Below are 12,694 nucleotides of genomic sequence, written 5' to 3'. Positions count from 1 at the left end.
TCCTGATTGGTTCAATTAACGAGAGCATAATACAGAATATATTTTCAGCTCCATTTAACTCATGATGACTTTTTATCTGTATTTGAAATGAATTACAAGGACTTCCAAGAACTTCCTAAATGGAAACAACAAGAAATCAAGAAAAGAGTTAAACTATTTTGAGGAACAATAGCTTCTATGTATTCATATTTGAGCAATAATTGTGTTTGATGAAAAAGAAGTCTGATAAATATTTCTACCCAAAGAATTAAAATTCATAATTTATTTTCCATAATATAGAAGTATTATAGTTTTATAAATAAAATATTGAAAAACAAACAATTGTTATTTAATTCCTTAAACTTGTTCTAAGTTATGAACCAAGGAGAGTAAATAGGAAGAGCTAAAATATTCTTGATACCTAAATGAATATTTCCTGTTACACATTTTTGTTCAAGGACTTCTATGTAGGGTGTCTATTATATATTATCTTATTCAGAAAATAATGGATTTAGTCTTTCATAATTTATTTTGGTACTCAGTTTATATAAACAAGACAATAAATTGTTAAAACATTATCTGTTCCAATCTTACTTATTAATGGAAGTAGCTGATACAGCACTTAGGTGAAGTATCCTTAAAGGCACAAATCTTATGCTATAAAATTAATAAAAATAGAATAATAAATACATAAAAATCAAAATGATAAAATTAAATTACATCATTTGTACAAATAACAACAAAAATTTACAAAATAATATTTCAATTCAGTGTACTATGCGGAATGTTTAGAAAATTTTTCACAAAAATCACTTCATTTTATTCAGAAAGATAGACATAATTGAAGTAATCTCGCAAATAAAACAAAAACGTTATTGAATTACTAGCACCATCAAAGCATCTGTCAAATGAAACTTGATTGAGATAACAATACCCGATTTAAGATACAACTTTACAAGAGAAAATAAAGTGTGATATACTGAAAGTATGTCCAATAACCCACAGATATTAAAAATTGTTGGGAATACTGGAATTTCAACTTTACTCCTTTTATCTATTATATAGTTGATTTTTACATGCTAAAAGCAATGGAATAACATTTTGAATTCAGACTCAAGATAATTACATAAAGTACCAATAACTTACTCTTTAAATGTGATAACTTATATGGAAGTTCTTACATCTTAAAGATTCTTCACGATTTTTTAAAGATAAAATTAGAAGAATTTTTTTCAGAAAATATGGAATGGATACCCATAAATAAATTGAAAAATGGCTTAAAATCAATGTTCAATTATTAACAATTAGAAAACAAAACATCGATTCTATTCATTTCAAGACAAATAGACAAATGTAACTAAAAATCAATAGAAACATTTGGTATTCAATGGGACTGTTAATGTTAATCTCATATTCTCTTTAGCCATTCTCAACTGTTCACATAGAGCTAGTGAAGCCATTTTAATTATTGATATAAATACCCATAATAACCAAATTGAACTTATTGAGTCATACAGAAGTAATGAAGAAGTGAAATCATCATTCATATGATCTTTATGAAAGAAAACTGATTCATCATGTACTGGTACGATATATAAGAGGGATATATTTGATTAGTTATTGAGAGCAAACTGATGTAATTCATCCATATTGATGTCATGCACAAATACGTATCAATTATTCCTCTGCAGATGATTGGCTCAAAGTAATGAAATAAGCAACAAGAAAAAGTTTTGAACAAAAAATAAAAAAAGAAAATAACTTCTATAATATTTCATTACTATGATCTTCAAAAATACCCTAGTCCACACTCGAAAATGTATCACAATTTACACTTGCTGGGTTGGATTGATACTGTTCTAATCAAAATGATCACCTTCAATAAGTTCGAAAGAAGATCAAGTTTTTAACAAGCTACTGTGATGCATTGCTTTGTTGGAAAAAATAGCTTTCTTCATCTATTTTGTAAATGTTCTCCAACATGAAGAATCACATGTTGGTCATTCTACAATGGATTTCTTCAATGTAGGGATTCGTGTTTTTGCAACTCTTTTGTACCTTTTAATGGTTTACATTTGTCGTCATTTGTTAGACATTGAAGAATTGCTTGGTAATGTAGCCGATCGCTGAGAATTAAGGTATGGTGGTTTCATGTTGGATCTTGTGGATTCCCTGTTAGAAAAGGATGATGTCAAAAGCAATGAAGTTTCAATGTTGATGTTATTGCAATGGAATGAAAGAAATTCCTGATAATTAATCGATATGATAAACGACCTTATAAAAATCATGCAAGAAAGGATTTCAACAAAAAGGGATTTTAGCATTGTGATGAAAAAGAGCAGTTTTCATTATTATTACAAAGTTCACTTCCAATTTATTTGGAAAATTATTGAATATAAAAGATAAAATTCAGACAACCTCATGCAATACATGTTTCTTTGAGAAGCTGAATAATGTTCATGCAAGATTAAAATCACAGTTGAGTAAGATATGTTGTAAGTAGTATCCTTTAATTTTCTTCGATATGAACAGAATAAAAAATTAAGAAAAAGGTATGTTCTACAGTAAAAAACAAAAAACAAAAATTAATGTGGAATATTTCATTGAAAATAATTGCAAATTGTTGAGAAAAACCAACCACATAAATTATTTAAAACAAACATAACCAAGATAAGGCTAAGTAATAACATAAAAAAGTTTAAATTACAATTTGCCTAGAACATCACAAATAGTTTAGGGAGATAAAGGCAATTGACAATGAAACAGAAAAACAGTAAACTATCTAGGTTTCAAAGATTTATTCATGCATTTTATTGTAGAAAGCTTAGTTTGACAACGGACAATAAATAAAATTAAGATTATTAAATAAATTGAATCTGAAGATATGACTCACCTAGGAGATACTTTGGCAGAGTCCAGAGTGTTAGAATTGTTTGCTTTAAAACCGCATTTTTGTATTTTCCTACTTAATCTGAGAACCCACTGTTGTTGATCTTCTACAGATTGTGCTAGTAACAGCAACTCTTTGGCATATGAAGGGTCATAATGCAGCTTACAAGGAGGAACATTATCTTCTTTCTTTTCCAGATGATCTTTATGTATTTTAATTCTACAACCTGAAAATAATACAATTGATTGAAGGCGAACGATCATATTTTCAAGTGATACATTTCAAAAAATATAAGGTAAAAGAAAATTTTCCTCATCAGTGTCTTATAGTTCAAAAAACTTGCACTCGAAACCACCGTAGGCTAACCGAAAAGAAAGTTCATCTGGTAGGATTACCAAAGAAAGCAATCTCAACAAGTGAATTCGACTTCTTTGAAATAAATATGCAAATCATCATTTCAAATTGAAATAACAATTTTCGAAAATTTAATTTTATCTTTTGGTTGATGGTAACTATAATCGATAAATTCCTTATCAATATTTCGTCAGTTGGAATTGTATTTCTAGACAAAAAGTATATAAAAAAAAATATATATATCAGACAGTGAAGGTTTTCGCACAATGTTGTCATCATTTTGATATTTATACAGGGTGATTCAAAGGGATGGCCAATTAAACTTTGGTGGCGATGAGGACTCGCATTTTTTTTAATTTTTAGGCAGAAAAAGCTTTTTTATAAAAATATATTTCTTTTTTTTATTTTAGATTATTATAAGAATATCATGAACTTGGACAACTCAAATTCATCAAAACTAAAGATTTTCAAATTAAAACCCAATTTTTTATTATTTCCATTGGTTCTACGTATAAAAATAGTGGGGGTAATGAAGCAAACCCTATACCCAAAATTAATACTTTAAGAGTTATCAAGGAAGAACCTTAAATGAGGAAAAACCGCAATTCCTCACTGTGTGGAGTAGTCTGTGATTTCTGGAAAACACAGAAAGAAACTAAAATTCGTTGTTTGGATAACTAAATTTTACATTTCATTTCATGAATTATAATTAATTTTTCAATGGAATTGTTGAGAAATCCATAACCAATACAATTTTCAATTACGATTGATTCATTATCATTAAAATTCTTGAAATGTCAAATTCAGTTATGGAAACATCGAATTTTAGTTTTTTTTTCTGTTATAAAATGCGGTTCTTCCTCATTTAAAGTTCATCCTCAATAACTCTTAAAGTATTCAATTTAGGTATAGAGGGTTTGCTTCAGTAACCCCCACTATTTTTGTACTTAGAATCGACTGAACTAATAAAAAGTATTGGTTCTAATTTGAAAATCTTGAGTTTTGATGAATTTGAGTTGTCCAAGTTTATGATCTTCTTATCTGTAAACTTTTGGCTCAAACCGCAAACAGTCTTATAATACTAAGTATTTGCAGAATCGAAAAAAAAAAACGTTTTCAAAAAAGCTTTTTCTGGCGAAATATTCGAAAAAATGTGAGTCGTCATCGCCACCATTGTTTTTTATAAGAATCCCATTAACTCATGAACCGTATGGCATATTGCCGAAATTATCATCAAAAAAGCTATCTAATGATGCAATAATATACTGGGTGTGCCATTTGAAATAAGGAAGTAGTAGTCTGTTTTCGGTATAACCGGAAGTTGTAGAGATCTGAAAATATTTTAAGGAGAAAGATCATTGTCTCAAACCCCAATATGCAAATTTTCAGCTGAAGATTATGATTAGTTTTCCATAAACACATAATAGGCCATCCCAGTGAATCACCCTGTATTAGATACAAATAAACTCTTTTGATCTTTATAATCTAGATGTAGATATCATACTCACGTCTACATTCAAGAGCAGGTGGGGGTCTGAACATATTCCAAATAGGCTTTGGGCACACCTCACAAGTCGTAGGCATGTGATAAGAAATATGAAGAAATTCATGTCCTTTATGAATCGTAGTACCAGGTTTGTCTTCAAAACTTCTGATTGAGCTAACATCGAGATTGTTTGTCTGGTCATCTGGTTTTCTTGCTTCCCCTTCTCCTGCGTAGAGCAACTGAAAAATCCTTGGTATATCTTTGGAATCTGCCCTAATAACATCTCCCTGTGTTACTGATCTGACATGGAACACTTTGCTGTAAAGATGTGAAATGTGTATTGTGACAGTTTGCCTCGATTTGAAGACATAGATATGATTTTGTTTCTAACAATTAAGTAGGCTCCTTATAATAGAATTGGTCACTGTTTGGTCCAGCAAGAAGGATTTTTTGAACATTTAATTCAAATTTGTTGACCCATGATTGGGCATTTTTCAGATTTTGTTTTAGTTTTCCATTATATTTCTTACTTTTGAAGAATTCATTTTATTTTCAAATCAGTTATGGCGAAAAGAACCAAATTTTTAACGAAAAAATTATTTTGTCATTCATTGTCGCAAATAAATTCCTTGTATACAATGATAAAATTGACGCAACCCATCCCAGAGTTGGAGAGCGACTAATTTTCAAGCCGCAGCACTAGCAGATGACGTAACTGTGGCCATCCCCACTTTGACATTGAAAGAGAACACTCATGTATTTAATATTGTATCATAAAGATATTTTGATTGTGGCACTGTTCCACTGAACCATGATTATTCTCTGGAATGACGTTGAATATCCTATCTTTCCGAATATTTACCAAACCTGTATGTGATAGCAATCTTCTCACTACAGATATATTACTTTACTATATCTCAAACTAAAAACTAATAATTGAATTTCTAAAATACTTACCAAAGATCCAAAACAATAACAGGATCTGAATTCTGCTTATCATTCTCAGAATTATAGAATATTATTTTTCTACTAGATACAACCACATATTGTTTTTTCCAACCGTGCCGCCTTATATTTTGTTTGAAAGGAATCGACAACCATCCTTCAAAGAGCGCTTCAGAACTGAATTCATCCCCTTCATTATCGGCAGAACTTAATGAAGCAGTTTCTGTGTTCATAGCGGTCAGTTTCATCTGTAACTGTTCTATTTCTGAATCTTTACTATCTACCTCCATTTGAAGACGTTGCTTGGAAGTTGTTTCTTCGTTAAGTTGACACTGAAATATAATTAATTGTTGAAGGCATGAATTAACAAAAGGAATAAGCATGCAAAAAGTATGAAAATGAAAGAATAAGTATGTAACTCACCGTCAATTCTTGAATACTTTTCTGATAAGCTAATAAACTCTGATTGTATTTGTCTCTCTCTTGACTCAATTCTTGTTGTAATTTCTTCAAATCCTTCTCTTTCCTTCTCAAATCTGCATTTGAAATCTTGTTTTTTCCTTTGACTTCTCGCAAATCTTTCCTATTCATTATTTCGTGCAACTTATTAACGGCTTGTTGTTTCAGAAGAGATTCAGTTTTGAGTTTAGCATGTAGTTTTTCAACTTCCTCATTACTTTCACCCTTTCTATTAATTTCTTCTTGCAACTGTTTGATTTGTCTCAAAAGATCTTCTTTCTCCTTGTGAAGCTGATCATTTAGTTTCTTGTATTCAATTTCACGTTCTTTCATCATGTTGTAACTCGCTTCTCTAGAACTCAATTCGGTTCGATGCTTAGCAAGAAGATCTTTCAATTCTAATTCTTTCATAGTTTTTTCTTTTTCCAGATCTGCAACAGTTTCCTCTGCTATTGATCTGGCTAAAGCCTCTGAATCTGCTCTTGCTAAAGCCAACTGACACTGATGTTTCAGAGATAATCGTTCTTCTTCAAATTCTTTATTTATTTTAATCTTTTCCTCAAGTTCCTCCTTGAGCTCAAGAGTTTGGGTTTTATATAATGTAGAGAAGTGTTGTTCAGTTTCAAGAGACTCTTGCAATTCTTTAAGTTGAAGTTGTTCCATTTGGAATTCTCTTTTAATTCTCGACAATTCATCTTCCACTTTTTTTTTGGATTCCTGGAAAATCAATAAGAGAAAAATAAGAAAAAGAACAACAGACTTTTGAAGATTACTAAAGCTATGGAAGTAAAGAATATATTACTTCAACTTGTAGAATTTCCACAGCTAGTTGGGATTCTCTGGCTTTCAATTTTGCAATCTCGGACAATTGATGACCGATATCTGTTTGTAAAATTGTTTTCTTTTGTTGTTCCTGTTCAATCTGACTATGTAGAGCTTTCACTTTTTCCACTTCTTGCCTATGTTCACCCTCCAATTTTTGCAATCTCTGCTGAATTTGCCTGTAGTCCACAGAAAGCATCGATATTTGTCTTTCTTTTTCTTGCGAATTCAGGTCAGCTTTCTGTCTAGCACTCTTTTCTTCATTCAACTTGGTCTGTAGAGCTATAAATAAGGTTAGATGAAAATTGTATTTTATTCCTTGAAGATATTGATAAGAAATGTTACCTGTAGTAATCCTATGAAATAATTCTGCATGTAACAAGAATTAATTTCAAAAAAATATTCAAATAACACCATCCAAGTGATGATTTTATGAATTATTTTACTAATTTATTGTAAAAAGCGAGAAAAATGATGATACCAACCTTTCACAACTTCTAAATTTGCCTCTTCCTTGTTCATCATTCTGCTCTTTTCAGTCTCTTCATGAGCTCTAACTTCCTGCTGATATCTGTTTTGAGCTGTTTTCAATTCTAATTCTAGACTAGCACATTCCTTCTCCAAAGTTGATACTTTCTCCGACAGTTGAGTATTATCACTAGAAACTTTATTCTCTCTTTGTTTTGCTCGATCTAATTCAGCATTGAGCGACTGAATTTTATTCTCTAGTATTCTTTGTTGATCAGAAGCTTGAGTTCTTGAACTTCTTTCTTGAGTTAATTGTCCTTGTAATGAAGCAACCTCCTTTTGAAGACCATCTCTTTGAACTTGAAGGTTCTGAAGCATTGATTGGTACTCTGAAGCTTTCTGTTCAGAGTTATTTTTCACCATGGTTAATTCATTGGCTTGTTTACGAAACCTTGAAATAATGTAATATTGAATAAATCAAGCCATATATTGACAAAAAGACAAATATCAATAGTATTAATATAAGTTGAAAATTTTATATATAAAAAAATATATTGCAAAAAAAAAAAGCTATGAAATTAACAATTTTACAGCTTAAAAAAATTTGGACTTACCTATGACAATTTTCAGTTTCAATTTTCAATTTGTCTTGTAAATCTGCTATTTGTTTTTCTAACAGATTTATTTTGTCATTATGCTGTTGATTGTTATTCATTTCTCTTGTCCTCTTATTTTGTTCATCTTCTAATCTTTTCTTCAAATCTGCTAAGTACTTCTCAGTCTTCTTCCGTAACTCACTTTCGTTCTCGGCTTTACGTTGCACTTCTTTAAAATTGTGTTTTAGTAATGTTATCTCTTTTTCGTATTTAATAGCTTCTTCCCTAACTTCGCTTTCACGTTGTGCTAAATTATCTAACTGAGCAATAAGAATTCGTTGTTTAGTCTCTAAAGATTCGACATTATTCTTTTCCTGTTCTAAAAGTAATTCTAAACGATTCATTTGAGATATTGAACTACTTTCATTCATATGATTCGAATTGAGTCCATCCGTTAAATCTTTTCGATCTGATAATAGCTGATAATCAGAATTATAAGTGAATCCAATAAATGGTAAATGATTCCCTACAAAACTATTTGGCACAGGAAAATTCTCTTCAGCAGTTTCATCTTTTTCATAGTCATCAAAGTTACTTGTATCATCATCTCCAGTCAATTCAGGCACTACAGGAGGAGCAGAATCTCTCAAGTTCTCAAAGGTCCATTGATCATTTATAAAGAATTTATGGTTTTTAATTTCATCCACACTGTTGCGTCCTAGACGCTTGGTTCTATCACATAACAAACCCTGAAAGTTTGTTCAGTTTCAACATCATGACTTGAAATAACGAATTTTAAATTATATGATTACGATAACATAAGAAAAGGAATTTTGATTTGAAATAATTGAAATATTCTGGATTTTTAATATACGCAATTCCTGGTAAAAATTTTTCTCTTTATTCTCAATGAAATTAATAATATATCGCTCAACAATGGAAGTGGCTATTATTGGTAAATAATATCCATTCTATTATTAGAAATGTCATCACATCCTTAGAAGAAGAAGTTGAAGGACTACATATAGACTGCAGATATCTTCAGAGGTTTCTAGGTTATAGATTGTAACTCAACACTAGATTACTGGCCATGAAAGCCTTCAGCATTATTTTCAGATTAATTTAACAAAAAGTATATTATATATATTACATAGTATAGTAATAAACATAGATAGAGGGAGCATATGTCATTTTCAGTAAACAAATTTTGTCCCTAACATGAACTATCAAATTTGACATGAAGCGCGCGGAAATGAAAACATTAGTGATACGATATTTCACTCAATTCTCGAGTTTCTCCACAAAGAACGCACTTCTTATGTCCCATAGTGAATCAACGTTTCATATCAACTCAAAATATATTGAGATGAATACCTAAATATATCAGACATTCAAAAAACAAACTTCAAGCGCGTCAAACGACGCGAAAAAAACAGATGACACTAGGAGAGCAATAGTTGCCAAACCTTGGATTTCAGCAGATAGATACAGAAAATAATAAATATTCTGCATACTATAAATTCGACAATTAGGAAAAATATTGGATTCCGAATATTTAAATTTGCATGTTTAATTGAGAATCACACAACTAAATTTATTTCATTCAATGTAGTATACATTCATAATGATATAGTAAAATTGTGGATTTGAAAATATTTCACAATCCGACAACGTAATCTAACCATGTTAGGAACATGTGAATATTGTGTATACTCCCTCTTTCTATGTTCATTACTTCATGGAATATATCAATGATCATAATGAGCGCGTTCAGCAAACTCAACAGTTGTGGTACAGTTGTCAATATTCTATGAATTTTCTGCTGAACGCATTCTATCAGTTTCCGCTACAGAGCGTATGCTACGAATAATTCTTTGGTAGCGAATTTATTTTATGCTACTTTTTGGTAACATGTTGAGTAACTGACATTAGTGACAGTTATGACAATGATTTTGGGACGAAATTAAAATTTCAAATATAGCAATAATGGAAACTGAAACACAAACGTTTATTAACATTCTAAAATGTTACTCTGAATAAATTTCCCATACATTGAAGAATAAAATAGTGATAATATCGAAAGCAAATTTAGAAATTAAAATCACTTATAACAGAAAATTTTCTCTCATCTTAACATAACCTTCAAGTGGGACCCACAGAACCTATTGCTGTCAAGAAAAGGAGCAACCCGTCCAGCAGAGAATACTAATGTTACCAAACTGATACCTGTTAGTAGCGGAGCTTCCCAATTTTTAAAACAGGTATATCGAATTATTTCAGCTATGTAATAGATATAAATTTCATGAAGATCTTTAAATGAAAAACTCACCTGTATCAAAGATTTTGCTTCTTTAGAAAATTCAACTTCCTCCGGAAAATTCAAATTATTTTCATGGTACATTATTTTGTTATAAGTGCCCAGTAAACTATCAGCATAAAACGGTGTCTCACCAACCAACATTTCATATATAAAAATACCTACAGACCACCAATCGCACTCTCTCCCATAAATTCCTTTACCATGGCTCTGAAGAACTTCTGGAGAGATATAATCTGGAGTACCCACCACATTATTAGATCTAACTAATCCATCAGTATCCATTCTCATGCATGTACCAAAATCGGCCAATTTCAAGTGACCATACTTATCTAAGAGCATATTATCAGGTTTTACGTCTCTATGAACAAAACCCATGGAATGTATATGATCTAAGGCCAGCACGACTTCCATGGTGTAAAATTTTGCCCACTTTTCAGGGATGTCATAATTAGACATGAGGTTAACAATATCTCCACCTGGCATATAGTCCATTACCATATACAGATATTTAAAATCTTGAAATGCAAAATGTAGCTGAACTATCCATTCTGATTTCGCATGTGCCATGATATGCCGTTCTTCCCAAAAAAATGCAGAATCAGACCTTTTTATAAGGTCTGCTTTACTCAACCTCTTCATGGCATAGACTCTCCTAGTGGATTTGTGTCGAACTAATTGAACTTTTCCAAAGGCACCTCTACCTATTACTTTAATATGTTCAAAATCATCTGTTTTCATACGGAGATTGACAATATCAGAAGCAAACTCATCATCTAGAATAAAAATATTAAAATTAACCTTTTATGTTTAGATCTAAAATTAGTTGAACCCTATCACTTATTTGAGTCATGTATAAATTAATGAAATCCAAATTCCACTAAACAATTTAACACCTTTTCTTTTTCACAATAAAGAATTGAAATTTTATCAATAGATCTTTCTAAATAACATCCAAGAGTTTGTGGTATAGTGAATGAGTTTGAGCTGATTTTTATTTTTGAAATTCTTAGGTTACATTCACTAACTGCAATGTCAAAAAGAAACAAATTCATCAAAATTGATACTGTCTCAATGTCCTGAGTTCTCTTAGCTTAATTAAGATTCAATATATCAATCAGTTTTTTGTTTTCCTGAAAAAATATATTCATTTGATGCTTTAATGAGAAGAGCATCAAAAAGAGTATGAAAATGAAATTAAATTCAATATTAGAACATTTGTATGTTCTAATCATATATTTTTCTCATTTATATAAATGTCTTTTATTTATATTTCCTTTTGAAATACTAGAAGAAATGCAAAAATTGGGCAATAAACCTGCATTAGATAATAGTTCAAATGCCTTCAATTTTGTGTATCAAAACAAAACAGAACATATGTATTTCATTTGTAAAAATTTATTATCTAGCACAGGAAAAACTAGTTGTCATTTCTAATCCTTGGTCAATTGATTATAAATGATCATCAATCAAACACAACATTGAACAAATAGTGTATAAAACTAATTTTTCTGAGATCTGACAGGTGATCATTCATGATTATGTATTGAAGTGGGTGTGACAAGGAAAAATGATATAAAAATTCTGTACAAAACCATACTTACATCTATTTATATACATCTCAATGTTTTTCATTTTTTTAACAGAAGGATGATCACAATCAGCATACAAGGCTTGAACAGTATCAAGCAATGAATCGATATTTGCAATACCTCTTCGATCTTGAATTTTATCTTCCAACATTCTGAGCCGCCTTCTGCGGTCTTCATCATGTATTCCGTTCATGTTGAAAAACGTTACTTTTCTAATACTTGACTTTCATCAAAAATTAATGCGAATCCCATTCAATTTATATACCTTAAAAATCCAGCTTAAGTCTGAAATTGAAAGTAGTTTCAGGGACAAGATTCAGAACTTATGTAATGTAAGTTGATCTTAAAATATATTCTAAAATGAAATAATTCTACAAATTTCATAAAAAAAGATCACTTTTTCAAACTAATCATTTTTTCTTTGTATGCATACAATCATCAAGTCATTTTTTGCTTACCTTTACATTCCATTAAAAAAACAATTTCGAATTCAGTTTGAATACATTATCCAAAGTTATTTAAAACTACAATAGTACTACTGAAAGAGATAATAAAATAACTCATATTTACTTAAGTTCAGCAGCCATTTTCAATTCTTAATCATCAAAAAAGAATATCCAAATTTCAACCAATTTCAACCTCAAATTACAGAATTATTCCTAATAATTTAGAGACATCTGTGATATTCCATAATAATCATGTAGAGTCTAGCATAAATTGAACAGGGCACCTTCGCGCAAAATAAGGTGTAAAAATGTATAAAAAAAATTCCCAACTATTTTTTAA

At 30.3% G+C, this 12,694-nt stretch overlaps 2 protein-coding genes across 4 annotated transcripts in view; one reads left to right on the top strand and one right to left on the bottom strand.

Moving 5' to 3' along the window:
• Nucleotides 1-1,911, top strand: part of LOC123679002 (advillin) — a 25,146-nt gene extending 23,235 nt beyond the window's left edge. For both annotated transcript variants that reach the window (XM_045616308.1, XM_045616307.1), the window contains exon 14: nt 49-1,911. In XM_045616308.1, coding sequence (XP_045472264.1) covers nt 49-162 — 114 coding nt within the window. In that variant the 3' untranslated portion in view covers nt 163-1,911. The remainder of the gene's footprint in view (nt 1-48) is intronic.
• LOC123679001 (rho-associated protein kinase 2) lies at nt 490-12,694 on the bottom strand. Of its 2 annotated transcripts, none has more exons than XM_045616305.1 (11): nt 12,367-12,694; nt 11,921-12,193; nt 10,329-11,092; nt 8,018-8,748; nt 7,421-7,854; nt 6,916-7,217; nt 6,078-6,830; nt 5,667-5,986; nt 4,732-5,027; nt 2,873-3,095; nt 490-2,151 (listed from the first exon to the last, which is right to left on the bottom strand). In XM_045616305.1, the coding sequence occupies exons 2-11, from the start codon at nt 12,099-12,101 to the stop codon at nt 2,061-2,063; spliced, it is 4,095 nt and encodes a 1,364-aa protein (XP_045472261.1). In that variant the 5' UTR covers nt 12,102-12,193; nt 12,367-12,694; the 3' UTR covers nt 490-2,060. The 2 variants fall into 2 exon arrangements, with proteins under 2 accessions (XP_045472261.1, XP_045472262.1); XM_045616306.1 differs by having other exon boundaries at nt 12,479-12,694.

This window comes from Harmonia axyridis, chromosome 4 (genome assembly GCF_914767665.1).
Source record: "Harmonia axyridis chromosome 4, icHarAxyr1.1, whole genome shotgun sequence".
NCBI classification, from domain to species: domain Eukaryota; kingdom Metazoa; phylum Arthropoda; class Insecta; order Coleoptera; family Coccinellidae; genus Harmonia; species Harmonia axyridis.
Note: the sequence above shows the minus strand (reverse complement) of the source record. Positions and strands in the feature narration are given on the sequence as shown.

Excerpts from the sequence above, each read along its gene's own strand:
- LOC123679001 (XM_045616305.1), bottom strand. The coding sequence starts at position 12,101 with ATGAACGGAATACATGATGAAGACCGCAGAAGGCGGCTCAGAATGTTG. Across the intron at positions 7,855-8,017 it reads GAAACTGAAAATTGTCATAG|GTTTCGTAAACAAGCCAATG; the intron begins GTAAGTCCAAAT and ends CATTATTTCAAG. Across the intron at positions 5,028-5,666 it reads GTTATTGTTTTGGATCTTTG|CAAAGTGTTCCATGTCAGAT; the intron begins GTAAGTATTTTA and ends ACATCTTTACAG.